At 46.7% G+C, this 16,035-nt stretch overlaps 5 protein-coding genes across 5 annotated transcripts; 2 read left to right on the top strand and 3 right to left on the bottom strand.

Annotated features, from left to right (window-relative positions):
• Window positions 1–2,022: 2,022 nt before the first annotated feature.
• On the bottom strand, window positions 2,023–2,945 carry GLAREA_01945 (uncharacterized protein; the record flags this gene model as incomplete). The annotated part of the gene is made up of 3 exons (XM_008089161.1): window positions 2,023–2,153; window positions 2,222–2,657; window positions 2,715–2,945. The coding sequence occupies 3 exons, from the start codon at window positions 2,943–2,945 to the stop codon at window positions 2,023–2,025; spliced, it is 798 nt and encodes a 265-aa protein (XP_008087352.1).
• A 363-nt stretch (window positions 2,946–3,308) lies between these two features.
• GLAREA_01944 (HAD-like protein) lies at window positions 3,309–4,175 on the top strand (the record flags this gene model as incomplete). Its single annotated transcript, XM_008089160.1, has 3 exons — window positions 3,309–3,442; window positions 3,497–3,534; window positions 3,583–4,175. 3 exons carry the CDS (start codon window positions 3,309–3,311, stop codon window positions 4,173–4,175), a joined length of 765 nt encoding a protein of 254 aa, XP_008087351.1.
• Window positions 4,176–4,408: 233 nt separating this feature from the next.
• Window positions 4,409–6,038, bottom strand: GLAREA_01943 (PLP-dependent transferase; the record flags this gene model as incomplete). The annotated part of the gene is made up of 4 exons (XM_008089159.1): window positions 4,409–5,390; window positions 5,440–5,804; window positions 5,868–5,918; window positions 5,976–6,038. 4 exons carry the CDS (start codon window positions 6,036–6,038, stop codon window positions 4,409–4,411), a joined length of 1,461 nt encoding a protein of 486 aa, XP_008087350.1.
• Window positions 6,039–8,773: 2,735 nt separating this feature from the next.
• On the bottom strand, window positions 8,774–9,715 carry GLAREA_01942 (uncharacterized protein; the record flags this gene model as incomplete). The annotated part of the gene is made up of 1 exon (XM_008089158.1): window positions 8,774–9,715. The coding sequence occupies one exon, from the start codon at window positions 9,713–9,715 to the stop codon at window positions 8,774–8,776; it is 942 nt and encodes a 313-aa protein (XP_008087349.1).
• A 4,110-nt stretch (window positions 9,716–13,825) lies between these two features.
• Window positions 13,826–15,050, top strand: GLAREA_01941 (uncharacterized protein; the record flags this gene model as incomplete). The annotated part of the gene is made up of 4 exons (XM_008089157.1): window positions 13,826–13,847; window positions 13,904–14,003; window positions 14,055–14,201; window positions 14,258–15,050. 4 exons carry the CDS (start codon window positions 13,826–13,828, stop codon window positions 15,048–15,050), a joined length of 1,062 nt encoding a protein of 353 aa, XP_008087348.1.
• Window positions 15,051–16,035: the final 985 nt, after the last annotated feature.

Below are 16,035 nucleotides of genomic sequence, written 5' to 3'. Positions count from 1 at the left end.
ACTCGACAAATAGCAAAGTCTAGACGAGGAAAAGGTAGTAATCATTGTTCGCTGTCCCAGACAGGAAGCCCCCCTCTTGCACAGACCGGTCGGCCAAACGTAAGAAAAGAGCAGACAATGATAACTAATGCAACATAGAACCGGAAACAGTCGAGCATTCGTTCACAGTTGACAAAACGCTTGTGAGTTAATCACAGCTTCGCGTTTAACGATTCCAATGGTGCCTGAACGGAAACTAAGAATGTGACAAGGAGAGAGAAAGCGTTCGTGCAGGGCTACCTATACCTCGTACTCCATGAAGCAATAAATGATCTGGCAAATCAGGAACACACTCGAGTCCTCAAGCCATGAACCTAATGATTTGGCATGATAGCATTGACAGAGTTCCTCAGCCTATGGAAGCAATTCTGGTTCCATGCTGTGTGCACTTGCACAACAGACAATGTGGTACCCTTCCACCCATTCTTGTGCTTTCCCTGCCCGACCCAAGCGTATCATCTGCAGCTTACACTTTCCACGTGTAAGCATCAATTTAGCCATTGGCTTGGGGCTCCGGCGTCCGTTCGTGGTTCGTAGTTGGGTTCGGAGTGCGCGCGAAGAGGGTGTGGTGGGAATGTGGTGACTTGGATGTGACAATTAGATGGGGTTGCATGCAGGTTCTTGGTGCTGACAGCGATGCGTATTTTCCACAGAAGTGGACACGGAAATGACGTTCTCTCGTAAGCGTATAGTTTCATTGAAGAATTTGATGAAGGGTCGATTGGTGATGCTCTGCGAGTATTCTTGTCGAAGGTCAGAGCTTGGAGTGAGGTTGAAATTAACAATTTGAGGTCACGTCGCTGCGGCTTAAAGGGGCAATGACCAGTGCTAATCTTCAACCTTGAAGATTCAACCACGGCGAACAACATCGAGAATTTTCACAGATCCTACATTGCATTTCCTCATTCTAAACCTTTCACCTTCTCAGATCCGATTGTATGCTGGTAATACCTAATATCTGACGAACTGGTGTGGATCTCCCACCCAGGAAGAAGTTCTTCGGCGACCCATTATTAGACGGCGATGTCGCCTCGACTCGTCATTTAATTGGAGGATTTCCTCAAACCGTTAGAATATTGTCCAGCCACATGCTACTCGCCTGTTCTTTCTATTATCAGATTCTCACGGAGCGTGGTGGGTATGCTGCAAAAACGGGTTAGTTTATCCCGTTAATGCAGATGATGCTACTACCCGCCATGCAAGCAAGCGTTTACGAAGCATGTGGCAGGAGAAAAGTCGATGGGCCCGAAGAGTGATAACTTCTTGTGGACAGTGGACACCTTTCCAAGATGGTGGAAGAATACCGAGAGAAATTCTCCTGCATCGCGGCCATAGATTGACATTTGATATCAGGTAAGAGCATCATGAGGATTTCTGCAAACGAAAGATGGAGAGCACTATGATAAATCTGGGTGATAGTTGGTCATTCCACCTTTGCCGAGAAGATCATGGTTTCTCTGTGGAGATAATCCAGCATAGCCTGTCGCTGGAGATACCAAAGAGTCGGATACGACATCGTCATGTTCCCTGCAAGTGGACAACAATTATCGGCAGGTTCGAAAAGCCTTCAAAATGGGTTTTCATTTTGAATAAATAGGTCCTTCTAAGTCACATGTCAAGATGCGTTGAGATGATAATTCTACGAAGTACATCCTACCCGACACTTATTTTATCCATCAAGATGCTCCTTCTAGGCCCAAAAAGCAATTTTGCAGCCTATTATACATCCACCTAATCCCTTACTGTCTATCTTTTTCCTTCGAGTGTTTTAAACGGTAGTTTGATCATAGCCAAGTCGAATTGATACTGATTCGAACCTACCAAGTTGCGCGTATCACCGCAAGGTGCCTAAAGTCTGCAAGCACGGTGTATAAATCTAGGTTCATCCTGATCCAGCACTCCTTCGACTACTCAAAATTAACTCAAAATTTCCATCAACTCTTCCAAAAGAACAGTCACTAGTAGACTCCCTTCATCCGACCCCTATCGAGCTTTCCACCTCACACCACCAACCCAATTCGCAAAAGCAATAACATCCTCCCTCTCCTCCAACCTCTCCACCGTATACCAATCCCTCGCCAACTCCTCATTCGAAGCAACCCTATGCACAAAACCTACGTTTCTCGTCAGCATACCACATTTCGCTATCCGCCATCTCCAAACATCAACATAGAGTACATACTATGACACGCCCTACAAAGCCAAGCAACATTCCCCAACTGATCCTCAGTGTGCCATCCCCGCTTTAAAACCTTCTGATGCATCTCCCTAGGGATAAGATGGTGATATGTCAATGGTATCCAACTCCTCTCGCACAATTCACAGCCGGAAGCTTTGTCTTTGGTTAGAGACGGCGGGGGTGGTGCTGTGAGTAATGTTTCTGTATATGCGTTTAATGCTCGGACTAATATATTATTCGTCTCGAGCTGCGGATCTGAGAGGTAGGCTGAGAGTGTGTCCATGACTGATGGTGCCATGGTATTGATGACATGCGAGACTGTCGATTCCGGGAGGGGAATGCTGTATGTCTTGTGTAGTGAGGGTGTGTTGATCCATATTGAGTAGGTCAAGGTCCGGAGATCAGATGGTAAAGATGTGAAGATCTCCTCTGCTAAGTACTATTCTCAATCAACGAATTACTATCAGTTTTAGTAAGTGATTGACTGGTTACTCACATCTACAAACTCGGCTAATTCGCTAGCATCGTCCTCTGACTTATCCTCCACCGCCACTACAGGTTTTATAGCAGTTTTCCTCCCACTTCGATTGCTTCTTACTTTCTTCTGTTTAATAGAGGGTTTGGAACTGGATTTCTCGATTAATGGTGCTGAGAGACAATCTCTGAATAGTGTGAAGTTTGCGTCCTCTATCTTTTGTATCTCGGCATCATGATGACGATTCGCCATCTTGTCGGTTCAACAGAACGAAAGATTAGGTGGTGTTTTGCAAGTTGTGTCTAAGAGATTTGATCATGGTAATAAGTCGTTGCATATATACTCAAATTTTATATACATAATGATGTACCCAAAAAGAACTACATAGAACCTAAACTCTCAGCCCTTCCCGCATAGTACAGTAACTCAACCCCGCTATTTCCACTCCATCCCACCGAATGCGTCATCCAAAAACCCCAACACTCACAGCGAAACTATCACTCATCTCGACTCATCTCCCCTACAATTAAAATCCAGAAGATTCTCCAAGTCAATCGCCAAGATCTTTCCCTTCCCTATCCTAAAAAAGAGCAAAACCCCCAGAGAAACGTGACCATGACCTCCAAAAGCAAAACCGTCGTGGCATTCGACCTCTACGGCACCCTCCTCAGCACCGAAAGCATATCCAAAGAACTCGCCGTGCATTTCGGAGACGACAAAGCCGCCGAGGTATCTGCATTATGGCGACGGTTAGCCAGCCTCCTCACGCTCCTACCCACTCCCGAGTTCTGATTTCCATCTAGGTTTCAGCTGGAATATACATGGCGAATGAATAGCATGCGTGAGTCCGCGAAATCCTCGCAATAGCTCGTCTAATTCGATGTCTTAGAGCTGTATAAACCATTCTCGGACATCACGCGGACATCACTGCTTCATGCTCTTAAGGAATCAGGCGTGAAGCTTGAAGACAAGGATATCGCCAATCTGATGAAAGCCTATGATAACCTAGGGACGTTTGATGACGTTCCTTCTGCTCTAGAGGGCATCAAAAACTCGGAGACTATTGACGCGTATGTCTTTTCTAACGGTACCAATGATATGGTATCTAGCTCTGTAAACCAGTCTCCAAGTCTATCCAAGTTTTCTGAGGTATTCAAGGGATTGATCACTGTTGAGGAGGTTAAAGTCTATAAGCCACATCCAAAAGTGTACAGTTATTTGCTAAAACAGGTGGGCAAAGATCCGGAGAATAAAGAGCATGTAGCAAGCGTGTGGCTGGTCACTGGGAACCCATTTGATGTTGTTGGCGCCAGAGCGGCAGGAATGCAAGCGGCTTGGGTAGATAGGCAGGGACATCATGGAAAGGGGGGCTGGAGTGATCGGTTGGGGGATCTAGCTAGTGGAGGGCCAACTATTGTTGTTGAGGGTGTAGATGAAGCTATCAAAGGGATTGAGAAATGGGTCGAGGAAAAGAAGCTATGACAATGGGTATATTATGTCAATACATAGTATTTGATTTAAAGCGAGACGATATCGTCAATCGCTGATGATTGAATGCTCAAAATCGAGTAAATAGACCGTTGAATGCCCATTAAACTCCGTGATATCATGACTGGTTGAAGTAGCCAGAACCGAGCGCCTGCAAAATGTCCCGACGCTTTTCACAACGCACCCGCCCCAAGAAACCAAAGGAAAAACGTTTAAGCATGTGCAAACTACTCCGCTCTCCAGCCCTCAACTGGAAGAGGGAAGGATCCAGCCCAGGAAGCAATCTCCTTGCGCATAGCGCTGATCTTCTCAACCTCACCACCAGCCACCTTGGCCTTGAAGTCCTTTAGCTTGTTGTCGGGCTTTGGAAGAGCAGCTTGAACTTCCTTGCAGATCTTGATGCATTGATCAATGTAATCTGCGACCTTCTTGAAGTGATCCTCACCAAACCCACGGGAAGTCATAGCTGGTGTACCGATGCGGATACCGCATGGCGTAAGCGCAGACTTGTCACCTGGAATGGAGTTCTTGTTGCAAGCAATATTGACCTGTTCCAGAACTGCCTCTACGCGCGCACCATCGAGTGCCTGTGGCCGCAGATCAAGAAGTACCATATGAGAATCCGTTCCATCAGCGACCAGCTTGTAACCGAGATTCTTGAACTCAACTTCAAGAGCCTTTGCATTTTTGACAACCTGCTCTTGGTATGCCTTAAAATCTGGTGTGGTGGCTTGCTTGAGAGCAACGGCAAGAGCGGTAATGGTGTGGTTGTGAGGTCCTCCCTGGTGACCGGGGAAAACAGAGAAATTGATAGGACCCTCCAAGTCGTACAGAGTCTCCTTACCGGTCTTAGCATCGGTCTTGCGAACACCCTTTCTGAAAAAGATCATGGCACCACGTGGTCCACGAAGAGACTTGTGTGTAGTTGTCGTGACGATATCGGCATACTCGAAAGGACTTGGAATGACGCCGGCGGCAATGAGACCAGAAATGTGTGCCATGTCAACAACGAGATATGCGCCCACTAGATCAGCGATCTCTCGCATACGCTTGTAGTCGATCAGACGGCAGTATGCAGAGGTACCAGCGACGAGAACCTTGGGTCTGTACATAAGAGCATTCTGCTCCAGTTGCTCGTAATCAATGATCCCAGTCTCGAGGTTGACTCTATATGGGAACGTCTCGAAATATGTGGAAACGGCGGAGATCCTAGTTACTCTTTAGTATGCTGTCAATGTATGGCACAAAATCCACTCACTTCCGCTGTGGGGTTTGGTAGCCGTGGCTCAAATGACCACCGTGAGGAAGGTCAAGACCCATGAGTCTATCGTGAGGTCTCATGATAGCTTGATAGACCTGCAAGTTGGCGGGACTGCCACTCAAGCACTGAACATTAACACCCCATTTGTCTGGAGTGACATTGAAAGCTTTAAGGGCACGAGCCTGGCAGGTCAACTCAATGGCGTCGATGTGCTGATTTCCACCGTAGTATCTGGCACCGGGGTAGCCTTCCGAGTATTTGTTAGACATGGGCGATCCCAACGCATCGAAGACAGCGCGGGAAGTAACATTTTCGGAGGCGATGAGGATGATGGATTCGCGTTGACGTTGGATTTCCAATTTCTGAGAGAGAAAGGGAAATTAGCAAATATATTCTTCCAATTTAAAAGACAAATCCTGACATACCATAATCTCCGCAATCTCTGGATCCGTGTCGAGCAGCGACTTCTCCAGCATCTAGCAAATATCGGTCAGTCTACATTTTCAGCATGTCAGCTTGGAGGGGCAACGCACATCCTGGTGGGTTTTTGGGAGAGCATAGGTGGTGCTAGCACCATTGGTACCGTTGGCTGCCATTTTTGCGATCTGGTGATTTGCAATTGAGGTTGTGTTTACAATGGTTTTTGGTGACGGTGAGATGGGTTTGAGACGGAGAGGTTATTGAGTCAAAAATTCTTTTTGGGCTTGCCTTCAGCCATTTTGTTAGCGCCCCGCGCTGTGCCCCTCCATTATTTTCTGCTCGACCCGGTGAAGGATCGACAGGGATCTGGATAGTGCCGAATCAGATGTGGTCAAAGCTTTTGGATCTTACCACTCCCACTCCGAGTTCCGATTTCGGCTCCGTCGCGTACTCGTTCCCTCGTTCGCTTTCATTTGCGAACTCACTTGGTAGTGGAATTTGTTGAAGAACTTCCAGCAAGTTGATATTTTCCTCTTTCAAAAGGCTTTTTGGGACTGTAACGCCTAACATCACAGAGAATTGTGTCTGCTGGGCTCGAATAAGCAGCGATGCCTCTGCCTTCGAGCGACGGCATTGGAGGACGACGAGGAGGTAATGCTGACCGCATCAGAGTACATAACTTCTATCCCGCTCACTCTTCGATCAGCTTCTCGCGGTGAAGAAGTAGGTATGTTCTGCTTCAACCATATCTCTGGGACTTATTGATCAAATTGAACTTCCGCTTCTTGCTGTGTCGATAAGCTCTGAACCAATCTCTTCATCGTGGCGAGATTCGCTGAACCGACACAAAAGGAGTAGAAAGAAGTAACAAGGCGACTCCGTGAACCAGGTGCCGAGATTGATACGTCTGATGTGATATCCGGCTGGAAATTTTAGACTACAACCATTGCCTAGCAGATTCATGAAGGGTCGGACAGTTTGGCACTTTTCCGGAAGCACTGTCTTGCATACCACAGTACGATCAAGCAATTTTTGCTGTTATATGTTACTGTATAGTTTTGCTTGATTGAAGTGCCAAGTACGATAAATGACACTTTGACTGGGTTATACTGTTATACCTACTTGGCGGAAGACTGTTGAAGACTTATTTCCAATTACTATTCACTTCTTGAACTTTCTTTTTGATCTCTTGCCCAAATTTCAACAAATTTATCCTACCCAACATGCAAGAATACGTTTAACTATCCTGTTGAGCTTCCCCCCGGCCATTTTTACCTCCATTCATCTGAGGCTTCAATACGAGATTTCCATGCTGAGGAGAGCTTCTATCTGTGCTAGATAATATTCAAACTTAGATTACCTACTAATGATTTCCAAAGTTTCTGTTAAAAGCACGAATACCCTTTTAGCTCGTTAGGTATACACACTTATACTGGAACTAGCAAGTACAGCTGAATGAGACCGCAGCCATGTGCCAAGTCTCCATTGTACGGTTTAGTAGATCATTCAATACACGATAAAAGAACTTAGAAACTGAAGGGAACTCTAGAAACCGAGTTAAATTGCGTACTCCGTACCTTTAAAATTTGTCACTCACTTTGCCTTTTTTGACAACATCATAGTAACAGATAAAACACACTCCTAGATATTATGTCTCCGATGAGATTACTCTCAGGTTAGAATGAATAACTTGTTGGACCAGCGAAGTCAAAAAATCCTCAATCTTCATCTAACACCGACTGAGTTCACAAAGTACAAGTCAAAGAAATCCTCTTCCCCCCATATCAACGCCAACCTCACTCAACCCATCAAAGATGTTTACACCCCCCCCCCCCTTTCCAAAGCTGAAAATCACAATTTCTCATCATCGTCCGAAGACCGACCAAAACACCATCGAATATTCCGCAAACGTTACCATCGGGGCTGTGCGGATCCCCAGAAACCGGGCTCCATTCCACTCCACCGATCTCCCACAGCCTACCAGCGATCGCCGTCAATCGACTGGCACGCCACAATGAGACCCCTTGCCACGCACAGCGAAGTTTCGTCTGAACGTTTGGTGTTCCTGGTTGTTGAAACCAAAGCTACAACACGCTCCTATTAATCGAGACGGTTTCAATTACTGTCACAGAGATGAAAGTTGTTGGGTTTGGATACTAGATCTTGGTGTACTACTTTTTGTCAAATCTGAATGTGCCTCGCCAGTGAACAGCATAAGGCAATTTAGTACATGAAGACTAGGTTAACAATCCTGCGATAGTCGAGATTGGAAGTCAAGATGGTGTATTAAAGCGTGCGGCACGGGGAGCGCACGCGCGCAAACGTACGGCTGTTGACACGAGAATTTGTTTGCCTACTTGAGAAATTTGAGCCATAATTTCCGGTTTCATTGGTGAGGAGTTTAATCGTTACGAGCATGACTCAAACTTTACGAGTAGACCAACCGCACTTGAACAAGGCCAACGGAATGTGATGTAGAAAATGCCATATCTTTATAAGATTATGTGTAATAACTGACCGAAGTACAAAGAATATTCACTTGTAAATAACAGTCATTTTGTCAAAAGCCGCCCGCTTAAGATCCTGCAGTCTGCGTTTGATACTACAGTAGCCAGTAATCAGAACTTTGATGTGCTCACACATATTCTTCTTTGCTTCCGATCTCTGTGATTTTCGAGGAAAGGCTTCGTAGGGTTAGGGGCCCGCGAGCGAGTGTATGCGTCCTCGTGCGATCCATTATGGTTAAGTCGTAGCCATAGTCGATTCTTGAAGCCATGAGTACCGTGAGGTTGGTATGAGTCGCCATAAGTGCTCAATTCTCGATGTAAATCCGGAAGGAACTCCTTCACCGCATTGAAGTCGATATTAGAGGAGCTCGAGAGCGTGCCAGAAAGCGCTTCTGTAGAACCTTTCACGCATACGCGCTTCGAGGTCTTCTTCCATATGTACTCTCATACTGTGAAACGACGTATGGTGGTGGTGGTGCATGCTCAGCGTGTCCGACCCGGTCCAAGTGATCAGTGGCATAAAGATCGGGTACTTCCTCAGTCCTGCTTACTGCCCACCCTAGGCTCGTCGGCGCTCGCTGTGTTGGCTTGGGAACATCTTCAGAACTATCCCACGTCCATCTCTGCCAGCCTTCCTGATCCAAGCTATCGACAGTCATCATAGCTAGATGCAAGTCTTCTAGCTCTCTTATACGTTGGGGATCTTCCACGCGTCCCTGATTGCGTGTCTGTTCCAGTTGACGGCCCCTTGCAGTGGGCTCTTGTTCATCATGGCGATACCATGGATCAGTAGACCATGGCATATCATCTTCTCCCAGTCGAAAGTGAGACGGCAATGGAGGTAGTGGCCGATCTCTCAGTGTTGGAGTTAATACTAGAGATGGTGCCATGATGCTGACGACACCGCTTCCATAGGACGATAATGACGAGACAGGGCTTGCTATATCCGGTGATAGAGGTACGGGGGTGGTCGCTACTTGAGGAGGAGCCGAACGACCTCTTTCGCGTGGTGTTGGTGTCTCGATTCCCAATCTGCGTGATCGCTGCGAATTATCTCTGTGTTGCGGGCGTTGAGAACCTCGGTGCTGTTGTTGGCGCTGCTGACGTTGCTGTCTTTCCAGTCTCGATTGTTGCCATAGAGGCGCTAAACTCGAGGACTGAGCATCTCGATTTTCCTGGTGTTGGCGCTTCATACTTTCTCGCATGGCATCAGAAGTGTAGTTCATGGACGACATGTGTGGTCTGTCTACTGGAGAGAAAGAAACACCAAATTCAACGTTTATAAATATCCCTGGTGCTGGCCAGCGAGACGCCGAATTTGAGTTTCGAAAATCCCAGTGGGCCATGGTTTATAATGGAGGTGATCTCGAAAACTAAAAGTTGTGTGAGGAAGGATCCGTTATCGAAAAGGATTATTGGCAGGTGGAAGCCACGGTGCAACATAGGATGATAGAAACAAAGGAGTTGAAGTGCGATACCGTTGTGCTATGAAGCAGTCCTGCTTCTTTCGTAATTTTGGCACACAAATTCGGGCCATGCAAATGAAACGATCACCCAGGAGAGCACAAACCACCGACAGATCTAGGAGTACTTCGCCCACCTATCATTCGGGGGTATTTCAGCTGCAGGGGACGCCGAACGCAAGTTATCATAGGCTCGGTAGCCCACTGTTGTCAAAGACTGAGATGAGGAGAGCGAGGCTATGGAACACGCGGAGAACTCGAAGGATTGACATCCTAGGGGGCAGTGCAGCTCAACGGCTAAAACTCGAACCCCTCCCCTCGTCCATGCGCGCGGGATTGTGAAATCTCAAGTAAATACACAACAAGCTAAGGGCACGATAATGGCATGAGAACGCAAGACGCTGGAAGCGAATTGCTAGAAAGACGCCCAGATGCAATATCCACCCAAGCATAGGAACAATCGGTCGTTATGTCCAATATTGGTCAAATAACTAGGTACCTAGGTCCTTGTAAGGTCTAGCTCGAGCCGGGCTGTGATCCAGCAAAAGAACAATCGACGTACACCGTCTATTGCCACGAGTTGCAGTTGTGACGACTCCGAGTCCCAGGGCCAACGCTTCGTGAATCGAGGCTGGTGTCGTTCCACGACCACCAACACCACGAGCCTCACGAACGGTCAGAGGCCCCGACGTATTGTGACAATCCAACGAGCAGCAGAAGCAGAAATGTAAAATGACCCATCGAGCAAATACATTTGCATAATGTGCTCGTAGACGTACGTAGCAACCAGATCCATCCACGCGAGAAAGGGTGTAAGGTGTAGGGTCTTGTACGGTACCAAGCCTCTGCGCACTCCAGAAATTGAGGGGTTGACGTTCAATATGCTGGAGCCACACTAAGATGAAGTAAAAGCCCCAACTCTAGGAGATGAGCTGGCTGAGTGAGGTCAAGTCCACGGAAAGAGAGGGGTGAGGAGAGGCGCGAGGAGAGGCGCGAGGAGGCTCTTCGGGTGGCACGGGAGGGCGCGGCTTGAGAATCTTGGAACATCATGAATTCTCGAAATAGCCGCGCGCTTGAACTGATGGATGAAAGAAGCTCTGGAATTGGAGTTCTCGACGCGTCCCAAAGCGGTATCATGAAATGGTGATGAATGAAATTACCTACCTAGGTAGTTACGGAGTACTGGTTCCTGAAGAGGAAAAACGGGACGACGACGGAGATGCTGCTGAAGCTAGTGTCTTGGCGGTCTTAATTATTATCCTCGACATACGCGCACGTGACGGATGCCTCCTCTCTTTGTCTCGGGACACATAACTTCGACTTGCACATTCAAGCGACGACTCTTCAATGCGACTTCCAGTCAGCTGAGCTACTTATGTGGAATGTGACCATCTCCCAGCGACTGCATTGAGGCCTGGAGTCAGAAACCACAGGTTTTGCAAGTATGTATATTTTATTGCAGCTACTCGCACACCCAGTCGCCAGAGTCGGTGTCGAGGGTATGGCATGCGTCTAGCTCCCTGATGCAAAACACTTGCGTTCAGCTACAGTAAACTACTAGATCGTAGAAAGTATAAATGTTGCAAGAACTAACATCTAATCTTTGGGACGCAGTAGCGGACTTGTGCCTGGCCGATAACAGGGAAGGCTCCTATACGAGCTCGGGAGCGTTTGTCGCTAAACTTTCTTGTCATCGCAGTAAAGTCTGTTGCATATGGCGAGGACATTTATAGCAGAGCCATCTCTCCGCACACGGCGCTGGATTTTCCGCTTAAGACGAGGATAAGTCGAACTTCCGATACCCAGCCTCCCCTTTCTCACTGCGATGGCTCTTAATAGTCCCACAGCCAGCTTCTACGTCGACTACCTAGCTGAGGGTTGCACTAGGAGGCCTACGGCAGTACCTCGCGCTTGCCAATATATGAAGACGTGTTCGATATTCTTCGCCATCATTGTCAAACAGTCAATGACTGGCTATGACTGGCATGGTTCTGTCGAGGTAAGTTCTGGTAGCTCATTAATCCTACAGCTAGTTCCAGTTACAGGAACACCCCTGGACGCCGACATCGAGTTTCTGACAAGAGGGGCCGGCCTATAAACTGGAGAGAAAGCGATAGGTTCGTAATCAGCCGTCAAGTCGACGTAATACATACAAAACTAAGACTACTCCAAATCGACGTTGCGATATGCTTCGAAAGATGTCTTTCATATAAAAGCGAAGCGGTTTAGGGGCTTGAGCGCATCTTAGTCCTTTTAAATTGACTTTCTTCTCTGTCAGTCTCGACACCGTTAGCAGACTCATAGGATCAACTGGGGATGTTGTGAAAATGCGTTGTTGTATTTGCCGCCGTCCAGCATTATGGACTGGTAATGGTGGGCCATGATTAATCAGCCGCCAAACCCCACTGGCTTAAAGCTCGAGGCACAAGGAGGGTAGGCTAAAGCTATCAGAAGAGAACGAAAGAAAAGAAGACATGAGTTAGTACATCGCCGTGCGATATCTGGAAGCTGCAGGAAACGCTTGTGGATCTGTTTCGATATATGTGATCGAGAGCTCTACAGGTTCGACTGCAGCAGGTCGACGACTGCTCGTTGCTCAAGGCCCATGGTTTCCGCTGCGTAGCTTTGACTAAGTCGCCCTCCAACCAATCTCGGATAGCCCAGATACAACAGAGCTTTTGACGTCTGTGATCGTTCCAACAAACTACGAGAGTTCTTTTCACTCTTAAACCCCCCCAGAGCGGCCGCACAGTCAACTGAGACCAACCTTTCCGAGGCTCTGTTCCCAACAAGAGATTCCACTCTAAGTCGACAAGATATAAAATGTGTCATCTGACTCATACGCACCCCAGAATCTGCTGAACACAGGGCAAAAGCTCAGTTGCCGTGGAACGTCTGGACTTTACCTCAAATCGAGAAGTGATCCCTTGACAACTTAGACGGTTGGATCTTTGGATATGGCTTAACTGAGCTCAGGAGGTTGGGATATCAGAAAAAGAAGCCTAGCTCGCTTTAGTTTGTGATGAAAACCCACCGGCGCCCACCTGTTCTTAATATCGTGAGCCAGTCTCACCTAGACATTAGACCATCAATCTGAGGGGGCCGTGGGAGCTGGTCATCAAATACCGCACTAAGTATCTAGGCACTTCAAACTGCAAGAACTGTAGCCGACATTAAGTGACATGGAAGTTTTTGTAGCATTAGGTAGGTTTGCTTTCGTGGCAATATAACAATAGTGTAGCGCCGACATACCAAGATATCTCCTCTCTCTTCTGTGGTGTACAAGATAAAGTATCACACCTCACTCGCAAACTTGTATCAAAAATAATTGGCTTATCACATGCGCTGCCACCCAACAAACAATCGGCAGCAAAATCTACCCGTCTTACGGCGCCGAGATTTTCTGGCACTGGATTACTGAACACCTGGAATACCGCCTCGCGGGAAGCCCTTCTACAATCAAACACTGATTTATCGTCGGAAACTCAATACTCGCAGTTGGGGCTGTATCTTAATTTCTTGTCGTCTGCCCTCGTAGGCAAGGGATAATAAGATATCACTTTCGTAGTGGTGGTATGGAAAATAAGCTCGGATTATTTAATCCCTTGACCATTGTGTCAATTGTATCATCTCATTGGTGCATGTGGAAGAGACACGGCAGGCAATTACAAGGTTCTTCGCATCCAGCTTCGAAGTCATCTTCGCCTAGCTGTTAGTTCAGCTTCCTCGCCTTGTCGGGCGTACGCGACATAATTTAATTGTAAGACTTCCAACTCAATGACTGGAGTATTCTTCGTTTTTGATGTATAAAACAGTATATACGTCTTCCCGGCGTCGTTTCATCCCATTCATGATAACGCAACTCACGCTCTCTACACAGATCTAATTGCAGCAAAATAAACAGCGGACAAAAAGGGACAGCGACGAGTGTACGACAGTACTCATCGGATCCCGAAACTGTTGCTTGAAATTTGAAGCCCCGGGAGAGAAGGCATGGCAGAAAATGGAAAATATGGTACGAGTTCTCATTTTGATTACCAGCCTAGTGATAACCCTCTGACAAGATTATAGTCGAAGGTTCTTTGTACTTCTACGCGCCAAACAAAGGGGCTCCTGTTGTCTGGGCCACTCTCTTTGGTGTCTCTATGATATGGCATACATATCAGTGTGTGTAAGTCATTGTAATACCCCCACAGTTGTCTTCGTCTAATATTTTTCGAAGTCGTTACAAGTGCTGGAAAGTCACTGGGATTTTCCCTTGGGCGGCACTTCTATTCGTTATTGGCTATATACTCCGAGAAATAGGCGCTTTCATGTATGGAAACATCAATATCTTCATCGCAAGTCTAGTGTTCATCTACGCTGCTCCGTAAGCCTTGCTCCTTTAAAAACTAACTTACCCAAATTCGCTGATATTTCTTCAAGTCCGATCTATGAACTGGCAAACTACTTCATCCTCTCTCGAATTCTTTATTACGTCCCATACCATTCTCCAATCCACCCAGGGCGGGTCCTGACGACCTTCGGATTCATATCTACAATAATCGAAGCCCTAAACGGCAACGGTGCTGCATACGTCGCTAACACGTCACTCTCACAGAAGAAGCAAGAGATCGGACATTCTCTGCTTAAATCCGCACTCATTCTACAACTTGTTGTGCTAAGTCTATTTGTGGTACTGGCAATTACGTTCCACCGACGATGCTTGAAAGCTGGCTTGGTGCCGAATAACCTAGTCCAACCACTTCGCACACTTTATATCAGCAGCACCTTAATCGGCATTCGAACGACCTTCAGAACCGTCGAGTACTTCACCGCCTCCTCGCTGAATTTCCAAGGTGAAATCGACCCAAATTCTCTCTCTCCATTGCTGAGGTATGAATGGTTCTTTTGGGTCTTTGAGGGGTCTTTGATGATGATTAATACTTTCCTCCTCAATTTCAATCACCCAATGCGGTACCTACCTCGTAACAATAAGGTGTATCTGGCTCTCGATGGTGTTACCGAAGTCGAAGGTCCAGGCTACGATGATAAAAGGCATTGGCTCGTGACTGTGGTTGATCCTTTCGATTTAGCAAGCGCTCTCAGAGGCAAAAAGCTAGAGGAAAGGTTCTGGGAGACTCACCAGGAAGGAAGAGCTACGACTGTTAAACCTCATGGGGCCGCTGAAGCTGGCGATGTGGAAGCTGTTGATGTAGAGCAGGGGAAAAGCGGGTGACTAATGTGGATGCAATGGTGGGTGTTCCTCATGATTCAGAAGAAAAATTTCTGAGCTTGGTATTTATGCGACCTTTGAGCTACGATCTGACCGAATCGGGCAAACATGGTTGAATTCCTCATGATCCATTTTGTCATTCCATCAGATTTGATTCGAATACCCTTATGATCAAATGATAATTTATTTGAAGAGTTGCATCCCCAGAATTTTGCCCGAAAATTATCAGTGAACGGAATCAATCACGTAAAATCGAGTGGCCAAAACCTCACAATTCAATCACGAAATTAAACGATATAGCCTATTGGAGACGTCTCTGATTCCTTAAGAATGAACTTGAATTAAGTAATCTGCGTAGCGGAGGTTGTAACCACGCGATGGTCATGTCATTTAACTAAGCAGCGTGCGCTTTTATAACTATTTCGAAGTACCTACGATGCCGATTCAATAATGTCGGCGTCTCTGACAAGAGAAGCCTCGCGTCAGTATTTTTAAGTTTCTGATAATAATAATAAGACAAAGAAAACAGCAAGAGAGACAATCCAGCTCGGCTCATCACAAAAGGCAGCTCACACAATCTCCTCGGTATCAATCAACCAATCCAAAACCTGAAGATCTAGATTGGTAGACTCACACTTGCCTCAACCTGGTCTCAAAACGAGTCGGTGACATGTTTTCCAGCGGCTTGTTTCAACATCCTTCGCCTGACAAGTTAAGAACTCTACATCGACTCCAGACTGCTCGACCTGTTGATTGGCACACAAACCAAGATGATAACGTGCCCCATAGTACCGTACCTCAAATCTCACAGGAACCAATATATATTCAAAAGTGCCATGCCACATAAGTATCGGCATGCCTTTATCGTACTCCTCGGCCACTCAATAGTTGGAACAAGGTCCTGGCAGAATTAAGCGAGAATTGTTTTCTTCCTTCTGCTAGTTTATAGTACCCCATATTCCAAACCTTCGTGCTCAGAAGCAAAGAG

Source organism: Glarea lozoyensis (genome assembly GCF_000409485.1).
Source record: "Glarea lozoyensis ATCC 20868 chromosome Unknown GLAREA7, whole genome shotgun sequence".
Lineage (NCBI taxonomy): Eukaryota > Fungi > Ascomycota > Leotiomycetes > Helotiales > Helotiaceae > Glarea > Glarea lozoyensis.
This window is presented reverse-complemented; position numbering and strand designations above follow the sequence as displayed.